The following is an 18,520-nucleotide window of genomic DNA, read 5'->3' on the forward strand; positions in this document are numbered from 1 at the left end:
GCAGTAGCTCTTTTGAATTCTGCTGTATAGTGCAGTGTTGGTGTGATGTCGGGGGTTTTCAGTTCAATGTGTGGAGAGTGAAGGATGTGTGTTTGTGTTTATTTTCATGGTCATGGTCATGATGTGCACTGAAGATGGTGTTTGATTTCATTGTACGAGGTGCAATGACAATAAAGTAAACTAAACTAAACTAGAGCCGGAAATGACTAGCACATATGTGGAATGGAACCTTTACTTTTACCTTTAATGTATAATTAAGTCTCAATCTCCGTATTAGAATACAGTCAGAAAATACAGAAAATTTGGGAGCTAAATGGCAAGCTCAGAGAGCAGACCACTGCTAAAATCTAAAACCCGACCTACAAGTTTTTTTCTATTATTTCATACAGACAATTAGTCTGCGGTATTAAAAAAGAGGAAAAAAAAACAGGGAAAAAATAACTTCCATAGGCTAAAGTACGGGTCCCCAACCACCGGGCCTCAACCCACTACCGGGCCACAGCCTGTTGGAAACCGAACCACTCTCACATGAGTGGAGCTTCGCAACGACCACAAGTGTCTGCCGCTCATGCGTTTTGCGCGTTGGTACAAGCACCCTCCGCTGGCATGCAAAGCTCCGTTTGCGCAAGTAGAGTGCGCACACACCCACCACTCTCACAAATGAAGCTGTTTGTGTGCACGTTCGTCTGCCATTCACATGCTCCCCCCCCTCTCCTCGTGCCGGGCTGGGCCACCAAGCTGAAAAGGTTGGGGAATGCTGGGCTAAAGTGTCAATATTTAGTGTGATTATCCCTTTACAACAGCAGATATTTGTCTCCCATAAACCTAAATGGATGGGACCTTAAGTACAGTCATTGCTAATACCTGTATGTGTCCTACTATTTTATGCAAAAATGACTGCTATATCAACAGGTGTACAATACCAGATTTGTGCAAGGCATGCTTGAGCATCACATACAGCGCAGTCACATGTTTTATAAGTGTAACTTGTTGGACGCTTGGTAATGGGAGCCACTTTCAATCACATCATTCCAATCAAAATGCTGAAGATCACAGAATTTGACAGACATAAAATCATACTTTTACAGTAGCAAGGCTACTCTGAAAGGGAAATCAACAAACAAACTGGATATTTAAGACGTAGTACTCAAGACTGAAAAATAATTATGGATGTTGTCATTTGTAACTTTGCTAAAACAACAAAGAGGGTGGTGGCCAAAGACTTTTGGCCAGTACTATCTTTGCTATGATGCATTTGTAGAAAAGCTAAGTTTGTTTTTCAGCCTGCACACTCTTTCTTCTGATGCCTCCTAGGACTTCTGTTGTCATTAGGTAGGATGCTTTCTTGTGCATAAAGTCATCTCTGGGGAATTAATTTGTCATTCTGAATAATATTCTACAGAGTGTTTTGGGACTCATGAAACAAGCTTTTCAACCAAAGCTGCATCTAAAAACAAGAAACGGAGAAAAGCTTATTGGTTCGTGTTAGGCTCCGGTCTCTTTATTTTAGGTTTCTAATTATTTTTCCATTTTACCTCTCATTATTACAGAAGTCATTGAAATCACTAACTTTTTTTTCAGTTATGGAAAATTACATTGGAGGCACAATTTAGTGAATCTTAGTGCAATCAATTTTGCATGAAATAGATGATATTCTCATTCTATTTGTGTTACCATGATGTAGATTATATAATTTGTGTAATGTTGCTGCAGAGGACATAATTAAATAGTGGTCAAGAACTGTGTGTGTCCCTCCTCCAACTGGTTTACTAGAATTGAAATGGTAGTTTCATTATATTCACAAAGCCTCAGTTAATCAGCATATTTTCTTCTACTTTTAAGTGACAAAGGCTTAAAAGTCATTGAACCACACTAGTTTATATTAAAACATTTTTAAAGTTAATTGGAAATTCTATTCTCTAGTGATGTATGCATTGCTGATACCTTATTCCATTTCCCTACCGTAATAGTAGGTGATCATTGGAGCCCATGGAATTTTGTAATATTTTGTTTATTTAAAATATATATAACTTGTGTATACAGGAGATAGTAAACTATCTAGCAATTTCATGTATATAGATCTCCAGAGAGGACCCCATCAAAAGTATGTGAGCTTTCACAGCCTGAAACTCAGTTCTCTTGTTTATTTTATTTATTTATTTATTTGGTCAACTGCTTGCAAGTTACTAGGAATAAGTATAAACATGAGTAAGAATACAGGAAATAGGTACGAATAAATAGGGACAATAGGAGAGGGATGGTAGGCATGATTGTGCACTTATGCACGCCCCTTACAGACCTCTTAGGAATGGGGTGAGATCAATAGTGGATAGTTTAAGGTTAAACTATGTTGTCCCTTTGTCTTTTTCTGAAAAAATGCTATTTGTGGTTTTGAGACATTTTACACCTGAATCAGCTCATTTTGGCTAATGAGAACAGAAGAAACTTAAAGTGTTCATTCAGAAGATTTTTGGAAGATTTTCCCCTAGAAATGCATCACACAATACTAATAACAAATCATGTCCTAGACTTTGGCCTTCTGTCGCCTTATCTCCAGAATTATTGGAGTGCAAGTCTGATAGTTCCTGATTTGTATAATTTGTGACTTTGGAAAAAGGGAACTGGGGAGGATAAAGTAGCAAGCACTGAGCATTTGATTCACAAAAATATAACTACAAACCCACATACAGGGTTGTACGTGAAGGCACTTAACACCCAGGCCTTTAGAATGTTGAGTATAGCTATTTAACCTGAACTTAGGAACTTCTATTTTTTTAATTTGCATTTTTATTAGTTTATCAAAAGATAAAATAGAGATGTACAATGAAAAAAGTAAAATGAGGGGAAAATAAGGGAGGAAAAGGGGAAGAGAGAAAAATGTAAGGGAAAGGGGAAAAGGGAAAAAAAAGCATTGACTTCCGACTCCTTTTGATGCAGCAGAATAAGGTAAACATAAAAAACTCAACTTTTTACTATATGATAATACAGTATATGCTAACTACTTCTATAACAAAAAAAAATCTATCTGATCAGCAAAACCCAAAATCAAAGTTTCATTTTTTTTACCTGAAGCCCAAAGCCCAAAAGTGGTTTCCAAGTAGAAACAAAATTATGTTATTTTCTTTAATCAGGGCAGTCAATTTGCTGATCCTTTCAACTTTTGTAGCCACTTGTCCATTGTGAGTATCAAAGTATCCTTCCATTTTTGTGCATAAAGTATTCTTGTTGTCACCAACATATACAGTATACCATCAAGGTTCCAATTTTTTTTTCAGGTTCTTTATCCATTAAACCTAAAAGAAAATTCTCTGGTTTTATCTTTATATTTAAGAATCTTCTGTGTTAAGATGTGAATCCTTCTCAGTGTTTCTTTGTTTTGTCACATGTGACATGTCCATCATAAATGATAAAAAGTTCCTTCTTTATGCTTACATTTTTAACATTCATTTGAAGTGCCTTTATACATTCTTGACAATTTGGACACCAACAGTACATCATCTTATAATTTTTTTTAAAAAAAATGTATAATTTAATGTGAATTTTAGACCTTTCATCCATGTATTCTCCCATTTGTTTAAGCATTATATTATATCAAAAGTTTTTGTTCATTGAATCATACAATGCTATACATACTCATTCTCTACGTTCAGTTTCAACAACAATTTATAAACCTAATATGTTCATCACCACCACACAATAGTATTTCCAATTCATTTTTTACAAAATCAAATCCATAGTTCTTTTTGTTTAGTTTAAATCTTTCTTTCAGTTGCAGATATCTAAGCCAATAGCAAATACAGCCTTTCTGATTCCAGCTTCACTTTAGATTTAAGGATAGGATCACCATAATTAAAAGATATATATATTTTGACCATAAGTCCACCAGTCTGGCCTCACCAGCATTTCTTTTCTTTTTTTAAAAAAAAAGCAAGCTTCCTGGGAAGGCAGCCAAACGTTCCATTACTTTATATTTACACTAAACTCTTAGGATGGTACGCCTAACAAAGTGATAGTTTAAATCAACATTTACTTTAACCCTATCATGCCATAAATAGCTGTGCCATCCAAATCTTAATTCTAACCGTCAAGTTCAGGAATGTCAAACTCAAGGCCCGTGGGCCAGATCCAGCCCACAGGGTGCTTAGATCTGGCCAGTGGTGGGATTCAAATTTTTTTACTACTGGTTCTGTGGGCGTGGCTTGGTGGGTGTGGCTTGGTGGTCATGGCTTAGTGGGCGTGGCAAGGGAAGGATACTGTAAAATCTCCAGTCAGAGGTGGTTTTTGCCGGTTCTCCGAACTACTCAAAATTTCCGCTATTGGTTCTCCAGAACTGGTCAGAACCTGCTGAATACCACCTCTGGATTTGGCCTGTGGGGCTGCTCTGGAAACAGCCTGTGGTGCCTCTGCCTGTGAAAATGGAGCTTAGGAAGGCTGCGAGCTCTGTTTTTGCTGGCAGAGTACTGCAGGTCCCCCCAACACAAGTGATGTTGAACTGGCCACACCCAGCCTGGCCATGCCCAGCCTGACCATGCCCCGTGTCCCCCCAGGTCAAACAAAAGCCTGATGCAGCCCTCAATGAACTCAAGTTTGACACCCCTGCTCTAGTTCGAGTATTCTTTGATGTTGCAGTCACTCATTGCTTTAGCTAGACCAAACAATAGACATCAGAATATGAATGCCTATCCCTATGATTAGTTATCAACAACACAGTCTATCAAAATAGTGTGTTAGCCTTAAAGTCTTAATTTATAAATAAGCAGGCTGTTCCTGAATTTTTTCTTCTTCTGATTAATAAGACAACTGCAAGGACAGTAGGACTTCCACATTTTTTTTTCAATCCATAGGGAGGATTTGAGAGGGATTTGTCTCTATGTATTACTCTGCATTAGAGCTTTTAGACAGCATTTAGGTAGTTCACCTTTAGGTTTAAGGGTTTTTTTCTTTGCTTAAGTGAAAGATTTGTATATTATTGATAGAATGATACAATGTTTATCTGTTCACTGTTAAATCAACAGAATAGTCTTTCTGATAACTCTTGTATGTGATAATATTTCTGTGAAACAATGACCAAGTGTTATGCTGCTCTTTATCTTAAGTTTAATGTTTGGTTTAAGGAAAATTAATTTACTACATAACTTTATCCTTAAGGACTCAGCATTCGGTGTGTGTGAAAATGAAATGCTTGTTCCTTTGATGTCCTATTCTGATTACAGTAGATGTTGTTATTCCGGTATTTTATGCCCTGTAGGTTGTGCCATGGAAATCACATTGTGGGAAATGTATTTTGAATTCATCATTTTCTACACATTTATTATACTGTGATTAAGCTCCACATGTTTGTTTACATTATTCACAAGGGTGTGGGATTGCATTATAGGAAAACTTCAATGAATACCATTTTAGAAATATAGAAGCATAGAGGTGGAATGGACCTTAGAGGTCTTCTAGTCCAACTCTCTGCTCAAGCCGAAGACCAGAGGTGGTATTCAGCCGGTTCTGACCGGTTCTGGAGAACCAGTAGTGGACATTTTGAGTAGTTCAGAGAACCAGCAAATACCACCTCTGACTGGCCCCGCCCCCATTTATTCTTTGCCTCCTGAGTCCCAGCTGATTGGCTGTGTCTTCTTTTGTTGCCCTGCACAGGAGAACGGAGCTGGAAAGCAGGTTAGTGGGGTGGGGAGGGAATGGGGATTTTGCAGTAACCTTCCCCTGCCATGCCCACCAAGCCACGCCCACAGAACCGGTAGTCAAATTTTTTGAATCCCACCACTGCTTATATCATCCTAGTCAAATGGTTGTCCAGTGCAGTTTTGATAACCTCCAGTGATGGAGTCCTCACATCCCCAGGAGGGAAGCTATTCCACTGATTAATTGTTCTCACTTACTTCTTGGTTGGATCTCTCTTTAACAAGCTTCCACCCATTACTTCTTGTCCTGTCCTCTGGTGCCTTAGAGCAGGAGTGTCAAACTGGTGGCCCACGGGCCAGAAGTGCCATGTGCAGGCCACGCCCACCCCAGCTCTGCAAATGGGAAAAATGTTGTAAAATGGCACATGACGGCAATGTGACACCACGAGTTTGACACCCATTCTTTAGAGAATAAGTCACTCCTCTCCTTTGTGACAGCCCCTTAAGTACTGGAAGACAATTATCATGTTTCCCTAATCCTTCTCTTAGACAGGCTAGGCATAACTAGTTACCTCAATTGTTTATAGAATAGAATAGAATTCTTTATTGGCCAATTAGCCTCCAGATACTTCATTATCTTTGTGGCTCTTCTTTGCACACTTTCCAGAGTATTATCATCTGTTTTGTATTATGGTGACAAGAACTGGATGTAGTATTCTAAGTATGGTTTCTCCAGTACAGTGTAATACACTTCTATTACTTCCCATTGTCTTGATGCTGTCATTCTGTTGATCCAGTCCAGGATTACATTGGCTTTTTTGGAAGCTGTAGCACACTTCTGGCTGATATCTAAGTCGTGGTTCACTAGGACAGGTAGATCCTTCTCATAGTTACTACTGTTGAGCCAGATACCACCTATTCTATATCTTTGCATTTGGTTTTTCCATTCTAAGTGCAGGGCTTACGTTTCTCACCACTGAACTTCATCCTTCTGAATCTTGATTCTAAAGTGTTAGCAGTTCTTCCCAGCTCTGCGAATTTGATGAGGTTCCCTTCTGTCCCCTCATTTGATCATTGATGAAGATGTTGAAGAATACTGGCCCCAAAACTGAACCTTGAGGTCCCCCTTCATGGTCCTCTCCATGTAGATGTAGTTCCATTGAGGACTACCTGCTGAGTACGGTTGATCAGCCAATTGTGAATCCATCTGAGGGTGATACTGTCTACCCTACATTGTTCTATCATACCAAGAAATAGGTTGTAGTCTACTTTGTCCTCAAAAACTCAGGATGCATTACTGAGGTCCAACTATATTATGTCCACAGCATTTTGCTGATTCACTAATTTGGTTACTTTATCAAAAAAGGGAATTGTTTTTTAACAAACCCATGTTGAACTTGTTCATCTTTAGGTGGTCACAAATCCTCCATTTGGTTATCTTTTCCAGGAGTTTCCCAGATATTGATGTCAAGCTGATTAGCCTGTAATTTCCTGGATCTATTCTTTCTCCTTTTTGGAGATTGGAACCAGACCAGCTTTTTCCCAGTTCTCTGGTATTTCCCCGGTGCTACATGAGCTTTGAAATATTACATTCAGTGGTTCTGAAATTACATCTGCCAGCTCCTTCCAAGCACTGAGATGTAAACCACCTGGCCCAGCTGATTTGTAACCATCCAGGGTGGCTAGGCATTCTCCTTGCCTATTTTGACTTGTATACCTGTTCTGTCTCTCTCATTTCTGCTTTAGATAGGTTGGGTTGCTTCTTCCTATTACGTAAAAACAGATACAAAGAAGGAATTAAGCGGTTCTGCTTTCTCCCTTCCACCCATCACCTTCTTGCCATTTACTTGATGAGAAGCTTTATTCTTTGATATACTTAAATGCTTTGCACATTTTAAAACAAGGACAAAGCTTCTGATATCAGATCTAATGCATCTGAGCTTGGTAGGTATTTTTCATACCTCTGGGTTAAAGTTCTATCAAGACGAGAAAAACTGGTTTTTTACAGAATATCACTATTGGGTGACACTTCCATTAAATCTTTAAAAAAACAAAGATTCCGAAGAATGATTTGACTGTGTGAATTGATTCTCAGGGTTAGCATGGACTGTGCGTGAGTACAAGTTGTTCCACTGTTTAAAGACCTTTGCTATGCTTGTAATTATCAGAAAATGCACCACAACTTGGAAAAACACAAACAGGAGTTCTGTCCTTAAAATGTTGCCAGCATTGTTGTACGAGAAAGGCACAGAGAGAAATTGACTCCTTTCTTTTATCTGAAGTAGATTTCCCCAAAATACTTTCCTCAGTTTCTGACTTAGCCTGTTTTTTTCTAGAGCAGAAGATGATACAGGGAGTCCTCGACTTACGACAGTTCATTTAGTGACCGTTCAAATTTACAACGGCACTGAACAATGGGAGTTGTGACCATTTTGCAGAGTTACGACCTTTGCGGCATCCCCATCATCACATGATCAAAATCCAGATGCTTGGCGACTAGTTCATATTTAAGACTGTTGCTGGGTCATGTGATTCCCTTTTGGGACCTTCTGACAAGCAAAGCTAATGGGGAAGCCAGATTCACTTAACAACCGTGTTCTGTCCTTTATAATTACTAGCTGAATTTAAGGCAGACAGACTTACTCCACAAAGGCATCCATACAAAGTCTCTTTATTGGTTCATCAGGCATCCTCATATATAATTCACGGTTACGTCGAGATTCATCTCAATGTCCAACTTTTTTCATAGCTGACTTTCTGGTGTAAAAGGATGGTAATCTTTCATCCCGTATCGAAGGAGCAAAAGGAGCAAGGAGGCGAGACCCAGCACACTGCTGGGGTTCAGGCAAGAGTGCCGGAACCTCCCACAACCCAACCAAGGGTCAATTCAGTGACCAATCAGGATTACAGATATGGCCACATGATATGGACTACATTTCCCAAGATGCTTTAACTGCATTTGCCATGATGCATTCCCTTAAAGGGACAGCTCCCAATTCCTAACTATCTATGCCAATTCCCATTAACTATATACTATATAGAGAGAGATCTCTATTTCCCTTTCCCACAAATCTTCTTGATCATTGCATCCTAACTCTGCCTCAGCCTCTTAGAATAGCAGCTGGATACTTTCATTGTCACTGTCTTCTGTGGAGTGCCTTCCTCTTAATCCTGGCCTTTGAATGAGAGTAACATCCTGGTTTATTTTCTGGCAGTTATTGGGGAAAAGTGAAAAACCATGTCCTAAGATCATCTCTTAACCATAAAGCATTGAGGCGTGCAAAGTAGACTTATTAAACCTTTCTTCCTTGAGGTAAATCAATCTTGCAAGGTAGACCAAATTAAATGCTATTAAAAAGGAGAATCAAATTGTAAAAAAATGTCTTTAGCATTAAGTATAATTATCTATATTATTTTACTTAATGTAGAATCATGTATGTTGGAAAAGAGAAATTACAGTGCTGTTCTGATCCAAAGAACAAATGCAAATGATACAATCACTGCTAATTCAGGAGAAGTTGAGTTCATATGCGACACAAAAGTAAACTCAGTAAATCGTAGCTATCTAGATTCACACAACACTGTAGACATAAACCATGATTTATGGACCAAAAGGACAGATTCACATAATGTAACTCAATATGATATGTCAGGGTCTTCTTTTTCACTATCTGTGACTCAATTTTTTTGAATCTTAGGTTTGATCCTGATTTTTGGAATTTGTATTATCTTACATTGTTTACATAAGGTGATTATTGCATCTTGGAAACTTTTTTGAATTCTATATGTAATTTAAAAAAAAGGAATTTTTGAAAAAAAGACAAAATGTACCTAAGTTGGGAAAATGCTGTGACTAAATATGATTCAGTGTATGACTGTCACATTTGAATAAGTTTGTTTCTGCTTTTAGGCGCTTCGTCTGAGTAATGCAGCCATGTCAAAAACCACAACTGGTCAGATTGTAAATCTTTTATCAAATGATGTGAATAAATTTGATCAGGTAAGCCCTGCGGGAGACATACATTTTGAATGATGTAGCTTAAGAGTGATCTTAACTAGTGGCCTTTTCTTTTTATTCACAGCAAAATAGAATGAAAGTTCTTGGGTTTGCATACAAGTGTATGCAGGGGATAAAAAGACTATATAGAACAGGGGTGTCCAACCTTGGCAACTTTAAGACTTGTGGACTTCAACTCCCAGAATACATCATACATTGCGGTGAAAGATGATTTCCAAACAGATGTCTTTTTAGAATTGAGGATTGTGATAAGAAGAATAACTTATTACAGTAGTCTCTAATCTTAAAGAGAACTTTGTTTTTTACCCCCTCTTTCTCTTTTTTGGGGTTGTGGGTGCAGTAGAGGTGGAGAGTTTATTTTTATTAATTTTATTTCTATTTACTTATATCCCACCTTTATTATTTTTACAAGTAACTCAAAGTGGCAAACATATCCAGAACACCTTCCTTCTATTTTTCCCACAACAACAACCCTGAGTCGTGTTTAGGAAGGCGCCACATAAACATGACTCACAGGACGGCCCAACGCATGCATTTCAGTAGAGAGAAATTCCCTGAAGTTGGATTCCAGAATGAGTTCAAGAGCTTGGAAGAGTAAATCTCTGGTTCCGGTGATCGACCCAAATTCAATTTGCATAATTCTGATATTTCATGGTAGCCAAGAAAGTATGAACCAGGTGTTGCTGTGCTTATTTTTAGTTGAGATCATTCAAGATCAGCTAAGTGTGAAGTTCATTATTTTATCTTGGGCAGTTCTCTTGGATTAGCCCTGCCTGTAGATCAGGGCAGGGGTGGGCTGCTGGGGGTTCGTAGGAGTTCGGGAGAGCCCCTAGCTAAGATTCTGTCCACTCCTGGCTGGTCCCGCTCATCCAACCTCTCCCCTCCCCTCTCAGGAGTCCTCACGTGGCCTGTTTTGGATGCAGGTAAATACACGGCATGAATGGAGGCTTGGGGAGGGCGAAAAATGGGCCTCCCGGAAGTTCGGGAAGGCTGGAAATGGGCCTGTTTCCAACTTCCAGAGAGCCTCCAGAGCCTGTGGAGACTGTTTTCGCCCTCCCGGAGGCTTGGGGAAATCCTCTGGAGGCCAAGGAGGGCAAAAACAACTCCCGCCATGGTACAGGTGGCCATCTAGGCCACGGTCACACTCACCCAGCAACCGGGTAGAGAACCCGTTGCTAAAATTTTTGAAGCCCACCCCTGGATCAGGGGTGTCAAACTCAAGGCCCGGGGTGTGGATCTGGTCCATGGGGTGTTTAGATCTGGCCCGCAGGGCCGCCCTGGAAACAGTGAAGGACCAGCCGGCGGCACCTCAGCCAGAGAAAACAGATCTCGGGAGGGTTGCACGCAGCTCTCCTGAGCGCCATTTTTGCTGGCAGAGGTTGCAGGAGGCCATCACAGCTGAAAATAGAGCTTGGGAGCCCGTTTTCGCTGGCAGAGCGCTCGGACCACCACAGGTTCCCCCAGCACGAGTGACGTCGACCTGGTCACACCCACCCCGGCCATGCCTATCCCATCCCCCCGAGGTCAAACACAACCCTGATGTGGCCCTCAATGAAATCGAGTTTGACACACCCCTGTTCTAGATGATTTTGTATAGATTAAAAGTAAGTATTCTGGTTTCACGAGATATGGGTTCGAACGCTCACAAACCAGACCGCATGAAACTTGTGTCATGTGAAGGTTTTCTTAAATGTCCTGGGTAAATGTTACAGTAAAACATGGACACTAAAGATATAGAAGTGTTTTGGCTCATGTGCCTCAGATGTGGAGATGACCAGAGATGTCAGAGTAAAAAGAAGCTATGTTGTAGGTAGTTGCTGAGGCCTGGAGATCCCATCTTAGTAAGAAGCAATTCCAGGACAGCTCGAGTGACATGCAGAATTCCCAAGGTATTTAGAGAAAACAACAACTTTTTTATATATAACCTAACATATCCAGATATAGATTATTTTGAGTCCCACAAGACTTTCCCCCACGCAGGCAAGAAATCTGTGGACTAAACTGGTAGCTGTCATGATATTTCTACTTCCAATTCATTTCGCGACTCATATGTATTTCTTTTTTTGCCTAGGTGACTATTTTCTTGCACTTCTTATGGGCTGGTCCCGTTCAGGCGATAGCTGTGACTGTCCTTCTGTGGCTTGAGATTGGCCCATCCTGCCTTGCAGGAATGGCGGTGCTAATTATTCTCCTTCCCTTGCAAACCTGCATTGGAAGACTCTTCTCGGCTCTGAGGTAAGTGATTGGGCTCCTCTCCCTTCAGAGTGATTTTAAAAAAAAAACCTTTTTCAACTCAACATGGATAGTTTTTCTAGCCTGTGGTTTTTAAAGGTTATATACTTTGAACGTAAAGGTTCAAAAACAGGTATCTTCTAAATCTAGAACCAGTAGAGTAGAGATTTTCTTTAAATTTCATCTTTATTATACATTCAAAGACATACACAAGACCCAACGTTGGTTTTTCTTCCTAAGGCAAATTACAAAGCAGAATTTTTTAAAAAATTACAGAAGTTGGAAAAAGGAGCATAGAAAGGGGCAGAATTCATGACTTGTAAGTTTTGATTACATTTATTAATTAGTTGCAGGACACAATCTGGGCAGGACACAATCTAACCAGACATTTTGTCTTCCAAGCTTTTCATGCTGGAGCCCATCTTCAGGGAACTTCTCTCTAGCGGAGTATGTACTGTTCTGTGAATGAGTGTTTTTCCCCATGAGAGCAGTCTATCAAGGCAACCTGGTCTACTCAAATATGGGACGGAGCATGCTTTCGCCTCTCAGCCCCTATCCAGGAGTTTTCGCAGGCAGTTGCTTTCGTGACAAACCTTTTTGGTGTTAAATTTATATTTTACCGACAAAGAAAGTTTGGAGCTTGGGAGCCCATTTTCTCTGGCAGAACACTCGGGCCACCACAGGTGCCCCCGACATGAGTGACGTTGAGCTAGCCACGCCTACCCTGGCCACGCCCATCCTGCCCCCCCAGGTCAAACACAACCCTGATGTGGCCCTCAATGAAACCAAGTTTGACACCCCTGCTCTGAACTAACCTCTAAAGATACTATATATTTAATGTTTAGCCGGATTCTCGGAAAAAGGCCTTGTGGTATAAAAATGGTAGATATGGTGAGATGTAGAACCTCAGATATGAAGAAGAAAATCTAGAAATGAGAGGAACATAGAACTCAGGAAAGACAAGGATAATACAGGTAGTTCTGAATTAGAATGACTTATAACCATTCATTCAGTGATCATTTGAAGTTATAAAGGCCCTGAAAAAAGTGACTTATGTCTGTTTTTCACACAACTATTATAGCATTCCCTATGGTCATGTGATCAGAATTTCCATGCTTGGCAACTGGCATGTATTTATGACAGTTGGAAGGTCACGTGATCACCTTTTGCAACATTCTGACAAGCAAAGTCAATTGGGAAGCCAGATTAATAGCCATGTTACTAATTTAACAACTGCAGTGCTTCATTTAACAACTGGGGCAAAACAGGGCAAAACTCATTTAACAATTGTCTCAGCAAAATAAATTTTGGCTTAGTTGTGGCCATAAGTCAAAGATTACCTGAAGTTGAACTGAAGGTGGAAAATATTTCTCAATTTCCCCCCCTACAAAATAGGTCTTTCTGAACTACTTTATACTGTAATTGTATACAATATGCAATTATATTCCATAATTGCAAATCTTCAGATTAGAAATATAGCCCTGGAACTAGCTGTTGCTTCCACAAGTATTTCAAGGTTGAATTTTGTGTGGCTCTTAGGTCAGCTAGGCTGTGGAATGTTTCAATTCTGTAACGAAACAATAATGTTTTGAGAAAGTGGAGATTTTCTTCACGTTTTTAAGGATAACAGATTATACAGTGCCCTGGTTGAATTTCCATCCTTTTAGGGCATATTCTTTATGATAGTTAATTTGCCATTTCATTTAGTTATGCGATTTTAAAATGCATAACATGTTTTCATTTCAGTAGTTTCAAATTATTATGATTATTATTGCATTAGATAACTGTATCAATATTTACAGCATTTTGTCAAATGCATAATCCTTGCATTTTAAGTTGGAATTTAAGACTTTTCAACTTTGCACTCTTTATCATTTTGCAGTAATCTCTTTTATTGCTAATCATAGTAAATATATAAAAAATAACCAAACAAGAAAATCAGTATATCTACATTTACGTTTTCAGCTAGGTGTCTGCATAAAATGTTTTGGTATTAAGCCTGAGAGTCATGAGTGGAATTTCAGCACTGTGAAATATTAAACTTGGTCTTCTGTTTATCTATTAAAGGACATTTCTCAATAACCCATGACCTTTCCCCACTGCAACTAGTTGATTGCTTTGTTGTTGTTAGTCATCAAGAGACAAAACATAGAATCGTAGAACTATGGGGATGGAATGGACCTTGGAGTCCAACCCTCTGCCCAAGGCAGATCTCTTTATACCATCCTGGACAAATGGATGTCCAATCTTTAGAGCAGAGTTCATAAGTTTGGAAAATCCTTCATCCTTGAAGGATTTTAACTTTTAACTCCATCTATGGACTTATCTATTATCTTACCTTTATCTATCCATCTATATGCAAATTCCATAAATTCCAAATTATGTCTTATGCCATTAATCATTTCTGGTTGTTATTGCAGTCCGTTACCTGACTGTAGTTCTTTGTTGTTATCATTAGTCTCTCATTAATTAAATTTGCAGCTGCCTGCAATTTGCAGTTCAAATCCCACCAGGCTCAAGGTTGACTCAGCCCCCCCCCCCCATACTTCTGAGGTGGGTAAAATGAGGAGCCAAATTTTTGGGGCAATATGCTGACTCTGTAAATTGCTTAGAGAGGGCTGTAATAAAGCACTCTGAAGTGGTATCTAAGTGCTATTGCTGTTAACTTTAAGGAGGATAGATGGTGAACAAGTGATTACCTTTGTCCCCGTTGTGGTTTGCTGGCATCAGGTGCAGACAGCAGAGGTCTTTGATAGCAAGGACTCGGATGACAGGCCTGCGTGTGATGCAGGGATAGGGCCAGGACTATCGGAGAGTGGGATGCTGCCTTGGGAGCTTCTGGAGTCTGGCAGCAATGATGCAGAGGACCCCGGGGAGCCTGTGCCCAGTGCGCATGCACGCAGGGCTGCTCATAGGAAAGAGCAGCTGAAGCAGCAAGGGCGACTTGGGAGTAAGGCTGGAAGGTGATGGTCCCTCCCATAAGGGATGAAAACCAGCCGTCGGGGATGTGTTCTTTGCAGGAAGCAAAAAAGTTATTTAGACTCATAGTTCTCGTCGAAGCCCTGCTTACTCCGGTTTGTTTTTGAAACTTCTGTTGGTGTATATTTAATCAGTAATTAGTCTTCTGTTCTTGGCAGCCTTTCGCAATGGGGGCGTGCATAAGTACACCAACGTGCCTACCATCCCTGTCCTATTGTTTCTTTTATATATTTTTTATTTTTCTTATATGTATCCATGTATTCATAACTATGTTTTTACTTATATCTATTATCTTGTAAGCAATTGACAAAAAAAAAACAACCTTGAAAGAGCTTGCTTTTGACATCGGACAGTTAGTTTTAAATGTCTCTTGGCTGGGGATGCACAGAATTTCCAGCGCCGCATTAAAAAAGGTTTGCTTTTTTCACAATTTGTGTTTGTTTAATTTGAACAAGGCTTGGGTCAGAACAGTCCTTTGCTTGCTCACTTTCTTGTGGCTTTATTACTGAGAGTGGGCAAGAGGTAATAGGTTCTCTTACCTGTTTCTATTTATTCTACACCTATACACCTTCTACTACAGGGATGTCAAACTGGTGGCCCACATGCAGGCCGCGTCCACCCCAGCTCCGTGAAGGGAAAAAGTTGCAATACATCACATGACGGCAATGTGATGCCATGAAATTGACACCTGTGTTCTATTAGGATGTAATAATCCCATAGATGTCTATGGGAGTAATACATAAGGATTGGCCAGTCCCAATCCTTGCTTATGTATATCTCCAGTTCTTCAAAGCAGTATGGCTATTAATGCTATGTGAAAGAATCCACTAAGCTTTTTTCATAAGCATCTTAATTTCACATATTTGTTTTCAGTTTTGTTCACTACCTCTTTATATCTGTAGTCCTTAAATTTTACTTTGGAGGTATGTGGGGGGAGAATGTTTTTTCATTATTGAATGTAATACAGAAATTCTCACAATAGATAAATGAAAATGTCTATCTGAATAATAGTCTTTTTTATGATATTTTTTTATTTTTAATATAGTCATTCCATCTTCAGTTGAACAATGTGTTGTCTGGGTACAAATATCTTTGTTAAACAATAATCAAAATTACAACATCCTTTGTTAAATTAATATTGATTCTGCAATATTTAACATAATAATATTCCACATATTAATTCTACAATATTAACATAATAATATTCAGTATACTAGTCATAATATTTACTTATCTCTTTTAACATATCTTCTTTATTTTGTTTCTCTGTTTGTAACTTCCATTTTATTACTTAACCATTGATCCCATACCATATTGTATTCAGTTTAGTCTTTCTCCTTAATTGCCAGCTTTAATCTGTTCATTCTAATACTTTCTAATACCTTCTAATCACATTCTCCTCTGTAGGTATCTCTTCACTCTTCCATTTTTTTTCCAAATACAATTCTGGCAGCAGTTATGAATAACTAAATATGCATTTTCCTTACTATATTTTTCAGGTAGAATCCCCAATAGAAATATTTCTGGTTTTAAATCAATATGTCTTATTTTATGAATTTAGAATTAGGTTTTTTAAGGTTATAACTTCCTATTATCTATTTCAGGAGCAGAACTGCAGCTTTCACAGATGCAAGAATCAGGACTATGAATGAGGTTATAACTGGAATGCGGATAATAAAGATGTATGCCTGGGAAAAGTCATTTGCTGAACTTGTGAACAACATGAGAAGGTGTTTTTATATCTCGCAGAAATTCTATACCTATGTTGCTTTTTACCTGATTTTGAACTAGAAGGTGGTGTTTTGCAATGCAGGATTTTTTTGAGTCACAACAAAAGAATCTGAGAATGTTATGGAGATAAAGAAAACCTGTTTTCCCCTTGATCATATAGCACCCCTTCCTGTAATAAGTAAGGCTTATGATTTAGCATAGCAATGAACTGAAATATATCACCTTTTTTGAAAATCTAAAACATAAAATAAAAGGCTATGTTACTTCCATGTCTAATTCCCTGAAAATTTGAAAATACGTTTCAAAAAATATTTTTTTTTCTTAGTTTCCCATCCCTTTCTGATATGTTAGAAACTCTGTCTCCTCACCCAAGTGCATATTAAATTCATTCAGTTTTCTGATTGAGAAAAAAAATATACATTGGACATTCATTTTATCAGCCATTTGCTTATAATCTGCCCATCAATTTATCACCCTGATCTTTCTGCATGCTTCCTATGGATTTATCCAAAACATATATTTATGTCAGTTTGGCCTAGTGGTTAAGGCAATAGGCTAGAAATCAGGGAAGAAAGAGTTCTAGTCCTGCCTTAGGCATGAAAGCCAGCTCTGACTTAGCCCAACTCATCTCAGTGGGTTGTTGTTGTTGTTATAAAAATACTGATAGTCCTCAACTTACAACAGTTCATTAGTGACCATTCGAAGTTACAACATGATTGAAAAAAGTGACCTATGATGGTTTTTCACACTTCCAACCATTACAGCATCTCCAGGGTCATGTGATCAAAATCTAGATGCTTGGTAACTGACTCATATTTATGATGGTTGCAGTGTCCTGGGGTCATGGGATCATCTTTTGCAGTCTTCTGGCAAGTAAAGTCAATGGGGAATCCAGATTCACTTAAGAACTACATGACTCATTTAACAAGTGCAGTGATTCACTTAACAACTGTGGTAAGAAAGGTCTTTAAACGGGGAAAAACCCATTTAACAAATGTCTCACTTAACAGAAATTTTGGGCTCAGTTGTGGTTGTAAGTTGAGGACTACTGTTCTGACCCAGGCTTCGTCCAAATTAAGGAAACACAAACTGAGTGTAAAATCAAACCTATTTTAATGCAACGCTGGGAATTTCTTGCATTCCCAGCCAAAACTCATTAGACACAATTCTCTGAGATAAGCTCATGCATTTCAGGGTTGTACAAGGCTGCCAAGAAACAGAAGTCCACTTAATTAGAATATGTAAACCGACAGAAGTTCCAGCAAAAACAAACCAGAGATCGCAGGGCTTCAATGAGGAATCAGAATCTAATGAACTTCTTTGCTTCCTGCAAAGAGCACGTCACCGAGGGCTGACTTTTATCCCTTATGGGAGGGGCAGTCACCTTCCAGCCTTACTCCCGAGTCACTCCCTCTGCTTCAGCTGCTCTTTCCTTCTAGCAGCCCTGTGCACATGCACTCTGGGAACAGGCTCCCCGGGATCCTCTGCTTCACTGCTGCCAGACTCCGAAGGCAGCACCCCACTCTCAGATGATCCTGGCCCCATCCCTGCATCGAATGCAGGACCCTCGTCCAAGTATTTGCCAGACTCCCTGATTGGTTCCCTTTCATCCTCACCGTCCGATACCTTTGCTGTCTGCACCGGCGGACCACAACAACTACCTGTAATAACAGTGAGATTAAAACAAACAAGCAAAGAAATCAACATTTGCAGGGGCTTCTATCCCTTCCTTCGCATTAGCCTTCTCCGGTCCACCATTCTTCAGAGTTTAAAATTCCCAATTTTAATGCTTGATAATGGTTTTCAAAATGCATATCCTGCCATCCCAGTTGGAATTTGTTCATGCCCCTGAGTAAATCACATCCTCCGGTTTGGGATTCCCTGTTCTTGGAGCTCAAGGGTAAATATATATCCATTCCCTCCTCCCATTTTC

The 18,520-nt window shown here is 39.3% G+C and overlaps 1 protein-coding gene across 3 annotated transcripts in view; it reads left to right on the plus strand.

Annotated features, from left to right (window-relative positions):
- ABCC4 (ATP binding cassette subfamily C member 4 (PEL blood group)) overlaps positions 1-18,520 on the plus strand; it is a 197,318-nt gene that overhangs the window by 26,048 nt on the left and 152,750 nt on the right. For all 3 annotated transcript variants that reach the window (XM_026668980.2, XM_087967376.1, XM_087967375.1), the window contains exons 5-7: positions 9,538-9,627; positions 11,717-11,880; positions 16,461-16,586. In XM_026668980.2, coding sequence (XP_026524765.1) covers positions 9,538-9,627; positions 11,717-11,880; positions 16,461-16,586 — 380 coding nt within the window. The remainder of the gene's footprint in view (positions 1-9,537; positions 9,628-11,716; positions 11,881-16,460; positions 16,587-18,520) is intronic.

Source organism: Notechis scutatus, chromosome 5, assembly GCF_049901735.1.
Source record: "Notechis scutatus isolate UNSWTSFEM ecotype Mainland chromosome 5, rNotScu1.2, whole genome shotgun sequence".
Taxonomy (NCBI): Eukaryota; Metazoa; Chordata; class Lepidosauria; order Squamata; family Elapidae; genus Notechis; species Notechis scutatus.